At 39.5% G+C, this 14901-nt stretch overlaps 1 protein-coding gene across 4 annotated transcripts in view; it reads right to left on the bottom strand.

The window, feature by feature from the left end:
* Positions 1–14901, bottom strand: part of LOC125455043 (lutropin-choriogonadotropic hormone receptor-like) — a 179287-nt gene that overhangs the window by 22044 nt on the left and 142342 nt on the right. For 2 of the 4 annotated variants that reach the window (XM_048536546.2, XM_048536547.2), the window contains exon 5: positions 6592–6663. The exons of the other annotated variants lie outside the window; for them this stretch is intronic. In XM_048536546.2, the coding sequence (XP_048392503.2) occupies positions 6592–6663 (72 nt within the window). The remainder of the gene's footprint in view (positions 1–6591; positions 6664–14901) is intronic. 4 annotated transcript variants of the gene reach the window in all.

Below are 14901 nucleotides of genomic sequence, written 5' to 3'. Positions count from 1 at the left end.
CCCCTTGGCCTGTCCATCCTCTCTGGGCTTCCCTACCTCCCCACCTACACTCAACTTTACTGGCTCCATAACCGCCTCTTTATCTTGTCTGTCTCCTCTCCACCTATCTTCTCCTCTATCCATCTTCGATCCGCCTCCCCCTCTCTCCCTATTTATTTCAGAGCCCTCTTCTCCTCCCCTATTTCTGATGAAGTGTCTAGTCCCGAAACGTCAGCTTCCGTGCTCCTATGATGCTGCTTGGCCTGCTGTGTTCATCCAGATGTACACCGTGTTGTCTCTGAAACGATCTTTTTGAGTCCGGAAATGAGAGAGAGAGAGAGAGAGAGAAAAACAGAGAACAACAGTCTAATTACTCTGACATCAGTTGTCAGGAAAAGAACTGGAATCTATTGTTTAAGCAGCCTTAACAATGACGTATAAAATGATAGGATAACCGGATAGCACTAACATGGTTTGCGTAAAGGGAATTATACTTGACAAATTTATTACAGGCTTTGGGAGATTAAACAAATCAGGTTACCAGAGAGCTGATAGATGTAAGACACGAGGGTTTCTGAAAGGCCATTCATTTAGGGTGCTACATGAAGGATTAATACTCAAGCTAAGAGCTCACAGAGTTGGGAGTAATACATGAGCATGGATAACAGATTAGTCAATAGGGAAAAATGAAGCTTTTTCAAATTGGCAGCTGGTGGAATGCTGCTGGGATCAGTGCTGGGATCTCAGCTATTTGCAACTAATTTAGTAACTTGGTTCAGAGTCCAAGAGTAAAGATGATACAAAGCTAGATGGGAAAGTAAGTTGTGGAAAAGACAAAGAGGCTGCAAAGAGATAAGAATGGGTTAAATGAATAGGCAATAAGTTGTGGGGGGTATAATGTGGGAAGTATAAGTTTACGTAAAATGGGTCTGTATTCTCCGAGTTTAGAAGAAGAGGTGAGCTCATTGAAATGTACAAGATTCAAAGAGTTTGGCATCACAAACACTGAAAGGCTGTTTTCACTTATTGGGCAAAGTAGAATATAAGACAGAGTCTTATGGACTGAAATGAAAAGCCATTTCTTCATTCAGAGGTTTGCAACTTGAGAATTTTCCACCCCAGAGGGCAACGGATATTCCAATTTTGAAGGGTAAGATTGACAGACTTTGAGTTCTAAAGAATTTAAGGGTAAGCAGAGAATGGTTCAGAAGATGCAGTTGGGACAGAATATCAGCCAAAACTACGCTGAATGACAAAGCAGCCTTGACAGGCTGTATATACTATTCCTGCTTCTGTTTGTCATGCTCTTCTGTTTTATTTTTCTATTTTTGCCAAGTTGTTTACTATCTAAATTTTATTTCAGCACAATGCACTTCTAACTGTCTTTTTAATAAGAACAGAATCTTATCTACACAGGGGTAAGTGATTTATGATGGATACATCTGAATTAAAGTTTATGCAATTGTTATTATGGGGCATCATTTCTCCACAGCATAAATTTTTCTTTAGGTTTCAACACTAACTAACACTTGTTTAGTATGCTTGAGAACAACATATTACTCACTGTATGCTAATCAAATCAACTGATGTCACTTCTTAAAGATATTTTACCTCAAAACATAGCCTTTCATGATACAACTAAACTAAGTGTGATATCCTGTCATTATCTGAATAAACATAGAGCAAGCAAAAACTGCAAATGCAGGGATCCTCAAGCTAAAACAAAAACTGTTGGGAACATCAAAGAGTAAAGAGAGAACAGCTAAGTTGACAATGTAGCATTAACTAAAAAGAGAGAGAGGAATTTATCCTTATCTCTTGGGGAGGAATTGCAAGATCTTGTGAAACTTTCTCTGCAATAAGCTTGTTCGTAAAATTGTAACAAAGCAATGTTAAATTGTAATAAATCTTTTCCATATGATTTTTTGGATACTTGTTTGGGAGAGTGCGTTCTCACGGGCACAGGGAACACACATCACCTCATTGTGCACTGTCAGCCCTGATTTTCCTCAATGGATTAAAAAAATCTGCAAGATGGATGTGCAACTGTTTTAATATGTGCTCCTGGTGCATGCTGAGTATTTGTTATTACTTGTCTGTTGATCCTTAAACTTACAAAAGCAAACACACTTCTCCACCTCCAACTTTTAATTGTACAAGTCCTCTACAAACCATGACCTAAGATGCGGAAAGGACATTTCTGCTTATAAGAGAATCTAGAACTAGGCCTCATGGTTTAAATATAAGGGTCTGACTATTGAGCAGGATGAGGATTTTATTTTTCTTTCTCAGAAAATTGAGGGTCATTGAAATTCCCTTCCCCAAAAGTCAGTGGATGCAGAATCTTTAACAATTTTTAAGGCAGAGGTAGATACATTCTTGATTATCAGGGTAAGAAAGATTGTTAGAGGTATGTAGGAAGTACAGTTGAGGGTGAAATCAGATCAGGCATGATCTTATTGAATGGTGAAACACAATCAAAGGGTGAAGTGGCATTTTTTTTGTTCCTTGTTTGTATATTTACATACTCACAGTTTACGATAGGACTTCTATTCCTCTGCTTTATAAGTCAAAATTATATTCTTCACTGTATTCTTGGCCTATTTCCTTCATGCTTGACTCCTGTCAATTCACGTTGACACGCTTCACTCTCGGCTCAGGCTCATGCTTTCTCTCTCCGAGAGTCCTTCTTTTTGATTTAATTTAGAATCCCTCAAATTGATTCAATTTACTCCCAAATGTTAATGCCCAAACTTTGCTTTTCATTTTCCTCTTGTTTCATGCTAGTAAATTTCAGTCATATGTGCCCCTTAGCTCGCTCTGTCACTTTGCTTCGTCTTGCAATGTTGTTCAAGACTGTTGATGTCACAACACTAGCTGTGAGGGAGTTGGCCCATCGCAATATTTATACCTGTTCCTTGAAAACTGTTCCTTGAGGAACAGTGAAGGTGGGCGCTAGAAGCACGTCAGGAAATTAAAACAGTTGAGCGTGAAGGCATATACTGCACGAGCCTGACCTAACCCTTACACTCTAACACAATGAAAGAGGGATGTGTGCAAGAGTTGTTGCAGTGGAGGAGGAACACATATTGCTTTGAGACTGGAATTGGAGAAGAGAAAGAGACAGTTTCATCGGACGCAGTTTCAAAGTGATATAAACAATTAAAATAATTTCAGTTCAGGGTCAAACAGACCACCAAGCCTGAGCATCACTGGGGTCAATTAAACAGGCTGACAGTAAGAATACTGGGACCAGCTACAAAGTACTTAACATTCAAAATGAGCAGCCTTGATATGAAATCATTGACCAGTTGGTACACTTCGAGGAAGCATAAAATCTCACTGGTGGAAGGGTAAGTCAGCAAAAGTAGGGTACATGCCTCCACTCCACCTGCATCTTTATTGTTCCACTCATCATCATGGAAGATAGAATAATGGAAAACAAAGGGAACCCAAGGAAGTGCATATAAGAATATAGATATTTCGCATATTGGGCAATAGGTGTCAATATAAGGGTAAACTCAATAGTCCTGTATTTCCAGTAGAACAATCACTCAAGAGAAGCATAGAGCTCAGAACCAGGGTCGTGCATGAGTGGGAGCAGGGGAAGCCAACCCAAGCCACTGGTCAGGGGTATACTGAGGTGTTCTATTTAACAGGCCTATCTGGGTGCTGTTGAACTTTGTCATAAGTATAATGAAAACAGTAAGGCCTTTCACCTCTCAATAGCCATGGAGAGGGTGAGAGAGGGTCAAAGACTGGAAGTCACATTATAAAAGGCCTTGCATGGGTGGATAGAGGGCCAATGGTGGTTATTGTGGCATGAGGGGTTTGGGGCACATGGGTGTATGAGGTGACATGGATAAAGCATGAGGAGTGTGTGGTGGAAGGCCTTACTGTTTTCATTGTACTTATGACAAAGTCCAACAGCACCCAGATAGGCCTTTGAAAGAGACCACCTCAATATGTCCCTGACCTCTGATCTGGGTTGGCTTCCCCTGCCCCCACTCATGCATGCCTCTGACAATGAATGTCATGTTTCTGAAGGCACTTTTTTCCCAAAGTGATTAAATAAGGCTATATTCTTCCCTAATTACCATTAGCAGCCTGGATGAAAATCTACACCTTGATGCTTGTTATGAGGAATGCTTGAATTTGCATTTGAACAGTTAGTGCTGTCAATAATTCCCGATCAGATGAGACTCAATTATAACTGCTGCAGATAACGCTATATCAATTTCTGTACAAATTAACTCAAAACTACATTAAAATTCTTCTACAGATCATACTTCTGGAACCGGATAACTGAATTACATTATTTTGGCTAAGTTCAAGTTACTTGAGTCTTTTTGAAGGATTCTCACTGCAAGATCTCTTGCCATATTCTCACCATATCTTGTACCTCATTAACTGTATCCCTTTACTCTTTGGCATCCTTCATACCCAATTCAATACTCATCCTAACCACGTACTACTCCCAGAACTACTTGTCACTCATCTTGGTATCTGCCAAAAGACTGTGCCATGTTTGAGTTGCATATGGACAAACATTGGTAATATGGCATTGTTGCTTAATGGAAATGTATTGGCACAACAGCAAGAAGGAAACCTTTTCTACTCAACAAAGCCAGCCTGGCCAACACTCAAGTGCACATCCAACTCCATTCTCTCATCCTAGTCACTGTTGAAAAACTAGGGCCAACTGTGTCCTTAGATACACACCATCTAAAGATTCTCTTTGAATGTACTCGACTCTTTTCTCAGTTGCCCAGTCGTCACCTGTATCTTTTCATTGCCCAGGAGGTAACTTTACAAACTGGTAAGCTTCAGATAAGTTCAAACATGACATTTTTTCTGTCTGCCACTAAAAGGGAATACAAAGGAATCAAATTGTAGGCTGTAGTTTGTTTCCACGATACTGACACCTTGGCCTTGACAGTCCAGCTGGAGGAACACAGCGGGTCAGGCATCATCAGAGGAGCAAGAGAATCAATGTTTGGGGTCAGGAACCTTCATCAGGACCCTTCACCAGTCCTGATAAAGGGTCCCTACCTGAAACTTTGACTCTCTTGCATCTCTGATGATGTCTGACCTGCTGTCCTCTCTCCCCCCAACGCTGTATTGACTCTGACTCCAGCATCTGCAGTTCTTGCTATCTCCTTGACAGTCCAGGGTATTCTTCTGTATCCAGCTGGCATCTACTGGAATCAAGTGTTAATCAGGTCCTGTCTGTTTTGTAACACCCAATGCTGAGCTCTTCCATCAACAAGGAGAGTTTACTCCAGGTCAATGGTGCTACACATTCTGTCAGTTCTGAAAAAGGGTCACCAGACCCAAAACGTTAACTCTGATTCTCTTTTCACAGATGCTGCCTGACTGGCTGAGCTTTTCCAGCAACCTCTGTTTTGATCTTGTTATGCAAGCATTAGTCAGGTTACAGCTGGAAGTCTATGAATATCTTTGAGCCTCTTATCTAAGGAATGATACACGGTCATTCAAGGCCAGGCAGAAAAGGGTGCCTAGGCTGATATCAGGGTAGGAGGAACTGTCTCATGAAGAGCGGTTGTGTAAGTTGGGCTTGAACTCATTTGACAATCAAAGAATGTGAGAAAACCTTATGGAAATGTGTAAGATTTTTACAAGACTTGACAGAACAGATGCAGAAAGCTTGTTTCTCCTTGTGAGAGAATGTAGGACCAGAGGGCATCATCTCAGAATAAAGGAGAGAAGCAGAGAAGAAGAGGAATTCCTTCTCTCAAAAGGTAGTGAATCTGTCAAATTGCTTAACAGACAAGGCTCCTGAGGCTGGGCCATTAAATATATTGAAGGCTGAGTTAGTCAGGTATTTAATAAGTTAGGGAATCAAGGTTTACGGGGATAAGACAGTAAAGTGAAGTTGGGGATTAATTTATCAGCCATGATCTCATTCAATGGCAGAGCAGATTCACTATTCTCCACTGATTGAATGGCCTTGTCTTGTTCCTATATCTTATCATGTATGAATGTGGTGGAGCCCATGGATTGTACCCTGGGATTCTGTTTGGTGCTGATCAATATAGAAGCTCCATGCAGTCAGCAGTGAGGTGAAGTTGCCAGGAACCCACTCTAATTTACAAGGTGGGATTTCTAGAAGTCGAGCTTGTCTGGCATGGTTGGTAAGAAAGGAAGCTGCATGTTAATGAAGTGTGTTGCAATATTAACAAGGTGATTAACAAGCTATAATCCCCCTGAATTGACAATTTACTGCTGTGACATGAGAAACTCACCATGTCACTGGGCAAAACTGTAAAAGTTGCAGCGAGATGCTCTTAAGGTTGAGATAGACTGTGCCAGACTTCGCAAAACATTCCAGTACTGATCTCATAATAGTTTACGTTGCTTACACCCCTATACATTCCACCCAGAAGATTAAAGAGCAGAGACCTTGTCTGGAATTAGTACCCACAACAGTCAAAAAAACATGAATTCATTAATTGATAAATGATCAGTAACAAAGCTAGAAAATAAAGAGAATAAGAAATCAACCAATAAAGTATCAAGTTTAAAACTTATTGAAAAGAACCAATATATATCCATTCTTCTCATGCAAAAAACGTGGCTCAAATGACTTACAGAAGCAAAAAATCTTCAGAATGAATGTTTGTAATATCAGGGAAGAACCTTATTCCAGTATTTGTGATAGTCCTGTGGAGATGAAGAGGCACATAAGAAACATAGCTGTTCAGCATGCATTGCAGAATACTAATGACTCATTTAGCAACAGAAAGCATTGTAAATTATTAATTTCAAACCTTCTGCTTTCAATGGAGTTTTGGGATGGGAATATTGTGTAATTAGATACTGAATCTGAACTGTCATTGAGTAAATTCATCCATTTAAAACAGAAGATGGTAGCTTAGCTCACATTATAACACCATAGCCTTTTGCAGATTGCGGCAAATCTGGATTGTAACATTCAAAGTTAGTAAGAACTGCTGATGCTGGAGTCGGAGATAACACAGAGTGGAGTCGGAGGAACTCAGTAGGTCATGCGGCATCAGAGGAGCAGGAAAGCTGACATTTCAGGTTGGGACCCTTCTTCAGAAAATGTAACATTGCCACTTAAAATGCAGACAGATTCTAAAGTCTTTATTCTGGATTCATGTTGGCTCTCCAGTGAACTCTGTTCGTCGATCTTCACTAACATACCTATGCAATTCAACATTTAGCTGTAAAATTTCATAGGACTTTCATCAACCTCCCCAGTGATTTGAGCAAGAACTAGTGAAACACAGTAGAGGATATCAGAAAGCCATTTAAAACCCCTATTTCTGAGGTTGCCTAGTTTGCCTGTAAAGATTCAGAGTTATGTCCATCTCTTACAAAAAAATGTCTTGGCAAAGGAATTCCTGCTTCATGGGTATTTCAAGACCAAGTTTAATACTGGAGCACTGCCATGTCCAGATCAAAGAAGTCTATGTAATGGTATGAAGTGAGCCTTGACACTCGGTCTGACATGGTGGTGAGGGAGGGAGTTGGCTTTTTTTGGGAAAGCACAATGTTGACAATGCTTCAGCTGTGATTCTTGCTCCAACCCACCCATTTATACATGTGCCCACCCATTGACTCCACAATGTGTAAAAGTCTCAGTGCTGGCAAACATTGATTGGTGCAATCCAAACATAATTGCCAGGTCTCAGCCCATGTATTTTCAACACTGGATCATCTTATTGAGTTTCAAGTACCGACATTTATTTTATATAATAAAAGAAGGTAATCTAAACCAAATTTACTGCCTGAATGCCATGGTAATAACTAAGCCGTTGTTATGGACCAGACCATACCAGACCAGGCCCCTGCAAATATTTTAAGAGGGTAGCCAAGTCTTTAAGTTTTTATAGTTTTTAAGGTGATGTGAAGTGCTGTGTTCCAGATGTGTTGCAACTGGTCAAACTACTCAACTTTAAGCAAAGCACAATTAATTTAAACACTATTGTTAAAATACAAGCAAAAGAAAGAGGAATCTAGAAGAGCTTAATTGTCAGAAGACATAACCAAATAATGGATACAGTAATTGTTACTAAGTAACTGCTCCAATATAGTAACAACCCATAAACACACCACTTAGAGAAAAAAATGCAAAATCAGACACAGATTCTCCCATCTTTTTCTGAAGAAGGGTGTAGGCCTGAAACATCAGCCTTCCTGCTCCTCTGATGCTGCTTGGCCTGCTGTGTTCGATCAGCTCTACTCCTTATTATCTCAGATTCTCCAGCATCTGCAGTTCCTGCTATCTCTGAAACAGATTCTCACATGCAGTTTTCCAATCATAGATCATAGAATCCCTACAGTTGGAAGCAGGCCCTTTGGCCCATTAGTCCACAGCGAACCTCAGAGCATCCTCCTGCAACCCATCTAATCTAAACATTCCTGAACACTATTGGCAATTTAGCATGGCCAATCCACCTAGCCTGCACATCTTTGGACTGTGAGAGAAAACTAGAGCACTGGGTTGGTGGGTTGGGGGGGGGGGAACCCATGCAGACAACACACAAACTCCATACAGACAGTTGCCTGGGCGTGGGGGGACAGGTGGAATTGAACCTGGGTCCCCTGGCACTGTAAGGCAGCAGTGCAAACTATTGAGCCACCATGCTGCCCCAAGCCCAGAGGAAAAAGCATCAAGAGAAAATTCAGAGAAAGTTGAAGCCAGGAGACATTCACTGAAACCTCCAACTCTTTTGAGATCCCGAAGGCTTCTGCTTAAAACTAAACACATAAACTTAAACAAAAACTAGAAAGTCTGGTCTGTGAGAGCTAGTCACATCAAGGTTGCTTCCACTGTTCCAACTTTTAAAAAACCCAAGGCCTCACAAATTATTTACTTTCTTCAAGACTGCTCTATTACCTCTGCCTTACAACCTCTCTTCAAAGCAAAGGACAAAATAACCTCTTAAAGTGACAGCATCTCTACAATGCCAATTAATTTTATAGGAATGTAGACCTCCTGGAAACTATGCAAAATCTACTGTTGGTACAAGATTACAAGGGTAAATACACTGTTATTCATGCTAAACCAAGTTTATTTTTAGCCTACTTTTTGCAGGCTTATTTTGACTATGGTAATGTACGGCTTATGAAATTGCCATCAAATGTAGTCAAAAGATTTATGACAATTTATTTTACAAAGTATATTTTTGGAAAGATTGGCATAAGGATTCAAGATAATGTAATAGAAAATAGCAAATGTCTGTTAAGTTAATATTTCATCAAAATTGAACTCCTCAGATTATAAACTTATGTGATACATAATAAATATTTCCATTAGGATGATCCTATAATTGCACTTCTTAAAATGGTATTTGAAACCAAATCAGAAGGAATGTGGAGACCAAAATAGAACATCAGACAGAATACCACAGTGTACAAATACTGGGAGAAACAGATAGTACCAGAATTAAATTAGTAGGTGGTGTCAGAATTCGGGAAAAATTAAAACATTCTAAATTAGACCTGCAGTGCATGCACATGAATATGTAGAGTAGGGGAGAAAGTAGCAACAACTGAATTAGTGTATTACACAGTGTGTTAGTGAACGCACAGATATAGTAATATGATTGCGGTGTTACAGGCACAGATTGTTATCTGAAATTATGATGTTGTGGCTAAAACAGAGACCTGGCTTGAGGAACGACAGGACTGCATGTTAAATATCCTTAGAGAGAAAATGTTGAGTAAAGATAATAGAGGAAAAAGAGGAGGAGAGGTGGTAATATTGGTTAAGTAAAACATCACAGTGCTGGGGAAAGAGAATGTCCCAGAGTGTTCAAAACCAAAACTAATGATGAGAAAAGGTGTGATTACATTGTGTGGTATAGTCTTGAGGCCAACAACTAGTTGGAAGGATCAAATTTGCAAGGAATTTCTAGACATGTGCAAGCCTTTTAGAGTTGTTATAATAAGGGATTTTATTATTTAAATGCAGACATTGATGGTATTACAGAAAAGGGTATAAGCATTCCAAGATTGTGTTCAGAAGTATTTTCTACAACAGCATGTGTCCAGGTGAATAGGAAAAGAGTTATTCTTAGATATGTTTTTTTTGGAATGAGATGGGTCAAATGGATCAAGTCAATGGGGATCATTTACGTTATTGTGACCATTCAATTATAAGGTTTATGATGGTGGTGAGACAGAACAATGAACAACCCAAATTAAGAATAACTAACTCAGTGACAGCTGACATTAATGGAGCTGGGTCAGCTAGACTGGAACTCAAACTTCGTCAGGAAAATCTCCAGCTGATCAATGGGCCATCTTCAAAATAGAAACGGTTCAAGCACAAGTAGCTGTAAACTCCAGAATTCACTGGATGGAACCGGAAATAGAAGTGAAAACGAAGAGAAAAAAGACAGCTATCAGGTCAAAAATACAATTCAAATTCAGGTTGAATGTTAATGATTCAGTTTGGAGTTGAAAAAGCAAATCAGAGAAACAATGAGGGAATGTAAAAAAACAAGCCGCAAATGTAAAGTGAACTACAAAGTCTTCTATGGGTACATCAATAGTAAAATTGTGATAACAGGAGGATTAGGGCTGATTAGGTTTCAAAGAGGAGATTTATACATGGAAACAAAAGCCATGACTAAGATACTGAATTGATATTTTGCATGTGTCTAATCATCCTGAAAGAAAACCAGTATAACTGGCAAATAAGACATACTGAGTAAACTCATTGGGAGTTCTTTCATTTGGAGAATGAGTACGACCAGCACATTCATTTGCAAGTATACTGGTATTTTTTCCTTTGGGAAGGAAGCAGATACTATCTAGTCATGGTGACCGAAGACGAAAATCAGCCACTACGAGTGCTCAAATTATTATGGAGGAGGTATTTAAATTTGACAAGACACCAGGAGTAGACAAGTTGCATTCAAGGACGCTAAAGGAAGTGAAAGTGGGCATGGTGGAAGCACCGGCCACAATTTTTCAGTCTTCCTGAGACTCAGTGGTGATGGCCTCAATCATGAAAGTTTGTAAGGATAAGCCCAGCAATTAATGGTCATTCAATTTAACTTAAGTGGTGGGTGAAACTACTGTAAAAAACTAATTAAGTATGGAACAAATAGACATATGCACAAATGTGGATTCTTTTAAGGAGAGCCAGCCCAGAATCTTACAGGAAAATTATGATAAAGTAATTTGTTCCTGGTTTTTGAAAAAGTAATAGAGAGTGTTGATGAGGGGAATATAGTTGACGTCATGTAAATGGACTTCCAAAAGACATTTAAAAATATGCCACAAAAACAGAATTATGAGTAAATTAACAGCTTGTGGAACAAAAGGGACAGTAGTAATGGTGACATAAAACTGGCAGAGCAATAGGGAACAGAGTAACAGTCAATGAATATATTTCGGGTGGGAGGAAGGTTAATGGTGAAGTTCCTCAAGGATCAATAGTGGGACCCTTAACTTTTCATGTATTAATGTTCTAAACATATAAAATAGGAGTAGTAGTAGGTCATTTGGTCCACCTTGGAGTATAGAGGTCAATTTTTTAAGTTTGTGGATGTCAAAAATCTGGAAGGAGCATAGTGTAAAACCTTGAAAAGCCATTGATGAGGGTAACACAGTTGACTTGGTGTGAATGGACTTCTAAAAGACATTTGAAACAATGTCAAACAACAGAATTATGAGTAGAGTTAGACCTTATGGAACAAAAGTGGAGTGGGCAAATCATTAACAAAAGAAGTTTAATGTTAATTATGTGTAATGCTTTTGTACAAAAATGATAGAGATGGAGTATAAATCAAAGGGTGTGGGGCTGGATGGACACAGCAGGCCAAACATCATCTTATGAGCAGGAAAGCTGACGTTTCGGGCCTAGACTCTTCATCATAAAGGGTGTAGGCCCGAAACGTCAGCTTTCCTGCTCCTAAGATGCTGCTTGGCCTGCTGTGTTCATCCAGCTCCATGCCTTGTTATCTCGGATTCTCCAGCATCTGCAGTTCCTATTATCTCTGATATAAGTCAAAGGGTGTTACTCTAAAGGGTGAACAATAGCAAATTTAACAGGGTATACACGTATGTGCAAATATCATTAAGGATAGCAGGACAGGTAGAGAGAGGCATTCATGAAGCATATAGTATTTATGGGTTTATTAAGAGGGCATAGAGAAGAGAAACAAAGGCATTATGCTGAACTTGTGTAAAGCATCTGTTAGGTGCCACACTTCAGAAAGGGGGTCAAAAACACTGGAAAGAGTCCAAAAGAGGTTTACAAGAATGGTTCCAGGAATGAGAATCTTTATTTATAAGACAATTATGGAGGAGGCAGGTTTGTTTTCTTTGGATGGAAAAAGATTGAATGAAGATTTGAGAGATTTTTTTAAGTCGTAATGTTTCTGAATAGGGCAGATAGAGAAAAACTTCTCATTTATAAAAGGATCGAGAACTTGGTACTCTTTAAAACAATTTACAAAGGAAACACATTTAATGTGACAAAAAAAATCACATGTCAAGTAGATAGGATGTGGAATGTACAGCCTGGAAGTGTGGTGAAGCTAGGTTCAATTCGAAACTCAAGATGGAATTCAATGGTTATTTGATTAGTAACAATGTGCCGGAGAATAGCACTAAGTTCAATCCTTATTTGGGAGACTGTTGCAGGCATGATGGGTTGAATGGCTGCCATCTGTACAATAATAGTCCTGTGATTGTCTGAAATGTAACATTTATCACAGTAGCACCCAGCTATAAGTTAGCAGTATAATGTCACATAATTTCCATTTTCCTATACTGGCTAAATTTACTTTGTCTCAATGTTTATATCTTTAACCAAAAATTTTTACAAATTGAATTCAGAGAAGACTGATAATTGCAAAAACATTCCTTACAACCTTAAAGGTGAAACGACCTTCATGGTCAGACTCATTTTTCTGTCCCGGATTGCATGTCATTGAATCAATAGCGAAAAATAGCTGTTCTTAGCCATTGTGGGAGCTGAACATTTTTCATTCTGTGTAAACTGAATTAATTCCCTAAGCAGGCATCCTTGACAGTACCGAATTGTTCTGCACCTGCTTCATGTCTGAGAATTGCGTGCGTCAATTGTTGCAGCCTCTTCTGTTTGCTTCTTTCTTCCTTGGATACTATCCTTGTTCCTAAATGCTACAAGTTTGACTTCTGTTAACATGTTAATGCCAACCAGCCGTACATGCAGTTGATCAAGTTTAGACTTTATGAAATTTGTGATTTGAGCACAGGATGAAGCAGGAATGTTTTACTCCAGTGCCATAAGGTCGTTATAATTAGGAAGCTAAATGAAATATAAACAAAGAACTATTTACACGATGTATGTGGAAAGATCACGTGTTACACTGGCCTGAGGAATTTCTTCGTCGGCTTCCCCTTTCCACCAACCCTTTCCACACCAACAATTGAAAAGACAGGATATCCTGCTGGCAAATTAACTTCCTGCCTGCCTGTGATAGGATTAGATACAACCAACCTGAATAACTGGGCCTCACTTATTGTCAGCTATGGTGGTCTTGTGGCGCAGTGGTAGTATCCTAACCTTTTGACCAGAAAAGCTAGGTTCAAGTCTCAGTTGCCCCAGACATGTCACAAAGTGTCTGACTAGAAAATATTGGAAGTCCAGAGGGCTCTTGTGGCACAGTGGTATTATACTTACCTCTGAGCTGGAGGGCCTGCAGTTAAGTTCTGCCTGGTCCAAACTTGTCTCATAACACAGCTGATTAAAAATATGTGATGCTAGCCAGAGGGTATCTTTTGGACCAGTAGCAATTACCCTACTTTTGAGCCAGGAGATCTGGGTTTAACTCCCACCTGGTCCAGAGGCATGTCACAAGATTTTTGAAAGGTTGTTTCAAAACATCTAAACCCAGCCTGTTGACATTCCATCAAGAATGAGGGGAATATAGTTTATATTACTGATCAACATCTGTAGATGGCAGGATCAGCACTAGTGACTGTAACATGAGTCTCTTGGCTTCAAGATAGGAGAATTATTACAGGTGAGATTTTAGCTTTTCTTCTGAAAACTAAAGAAGCATCCCTACTCCTGTTGGCCAGCATCTTAAAACAATTATATCTGGTGCTCTTCTCACTGTATCTCCCTGGAGGGAGAGCTATCATGGCTTCCCCACTTAGGCTACCAGTGAAAATTGCAGTTGAGTCCCAAAAACTTCATGAAGGCCTTGTAAGCATGAGAAAAAGCATTTGGTTTTGGATGTTGCCTTCACTGCTCGCTGAGTACAGCAGTTTTAAATTTGGAAAGGTAGCTGTCTAATGGGTATGTGAACAACATGGCCATAATTGCCCACATGCCCAGTTGCCACTGCACAGGTTAGACTAAAATCACTCTCAAAATAATTTGTTACAAGCTGTAGTGTGACCTCAGGTTGGAAGGTTCACACTTGCATTTTAAGCCTTCTCTCAATTAAATCATTTCTAATCAGGGATTCTTCAAAAGATCAGCTTTTGTGTACCATCCTGTCTGAACGTTTGTTTGAATATACCAGTCTCTCTGCAAACACTACAGTTTCAACAGCTGTGTCAAAATCCTGCTGGGTCGAATACTGAGTTCTTAATTCAAATGTTTGCTTGCAGAACATATCAGTACTCCCAAACCTTCATCCACATGTGACAGAGTTTGATTTTTCAGAACACCAGATTATTGCATTCTCTCACTTACTCCTGAAGACTCTTAAATTCTGAAATTTTCATTTTCAGTTCATTTCTAGGAAATGGTGCATCTTAAACATGAGTATGTTGTCAATGCCATTGCATAATAAGGTAACTTTCATTTTACTGTTGATGTCACCGCTAAGACGCATTCAACGTCCTGATGTCATTGCATTTGTGCAGCAGATACAAACATGCCAGGGAAAATTATGGTTTGACTATTTCAGTCTGGAGAAA

This window comes from Stegostoma tigrinum, chromosome 9, assembly GCF_030684315.1.
Source record: "Stegostoma tigrinum isolate sSteTig4 chromosome 9, sSteTig4.hap1, whole genome shotgun sequence".
Lineage (NCBI taxonomy): Eukaryota > Metazoa > Chordata > Chondrichthyes > Orectolobiformes > Stegostomatidae > Stegostoma > Stegostoma tigrinum.
Note: the sequence above shows the minus strand (reverse complement) of the source record. Positions and strands in the feature narration are given on the sequence as shown.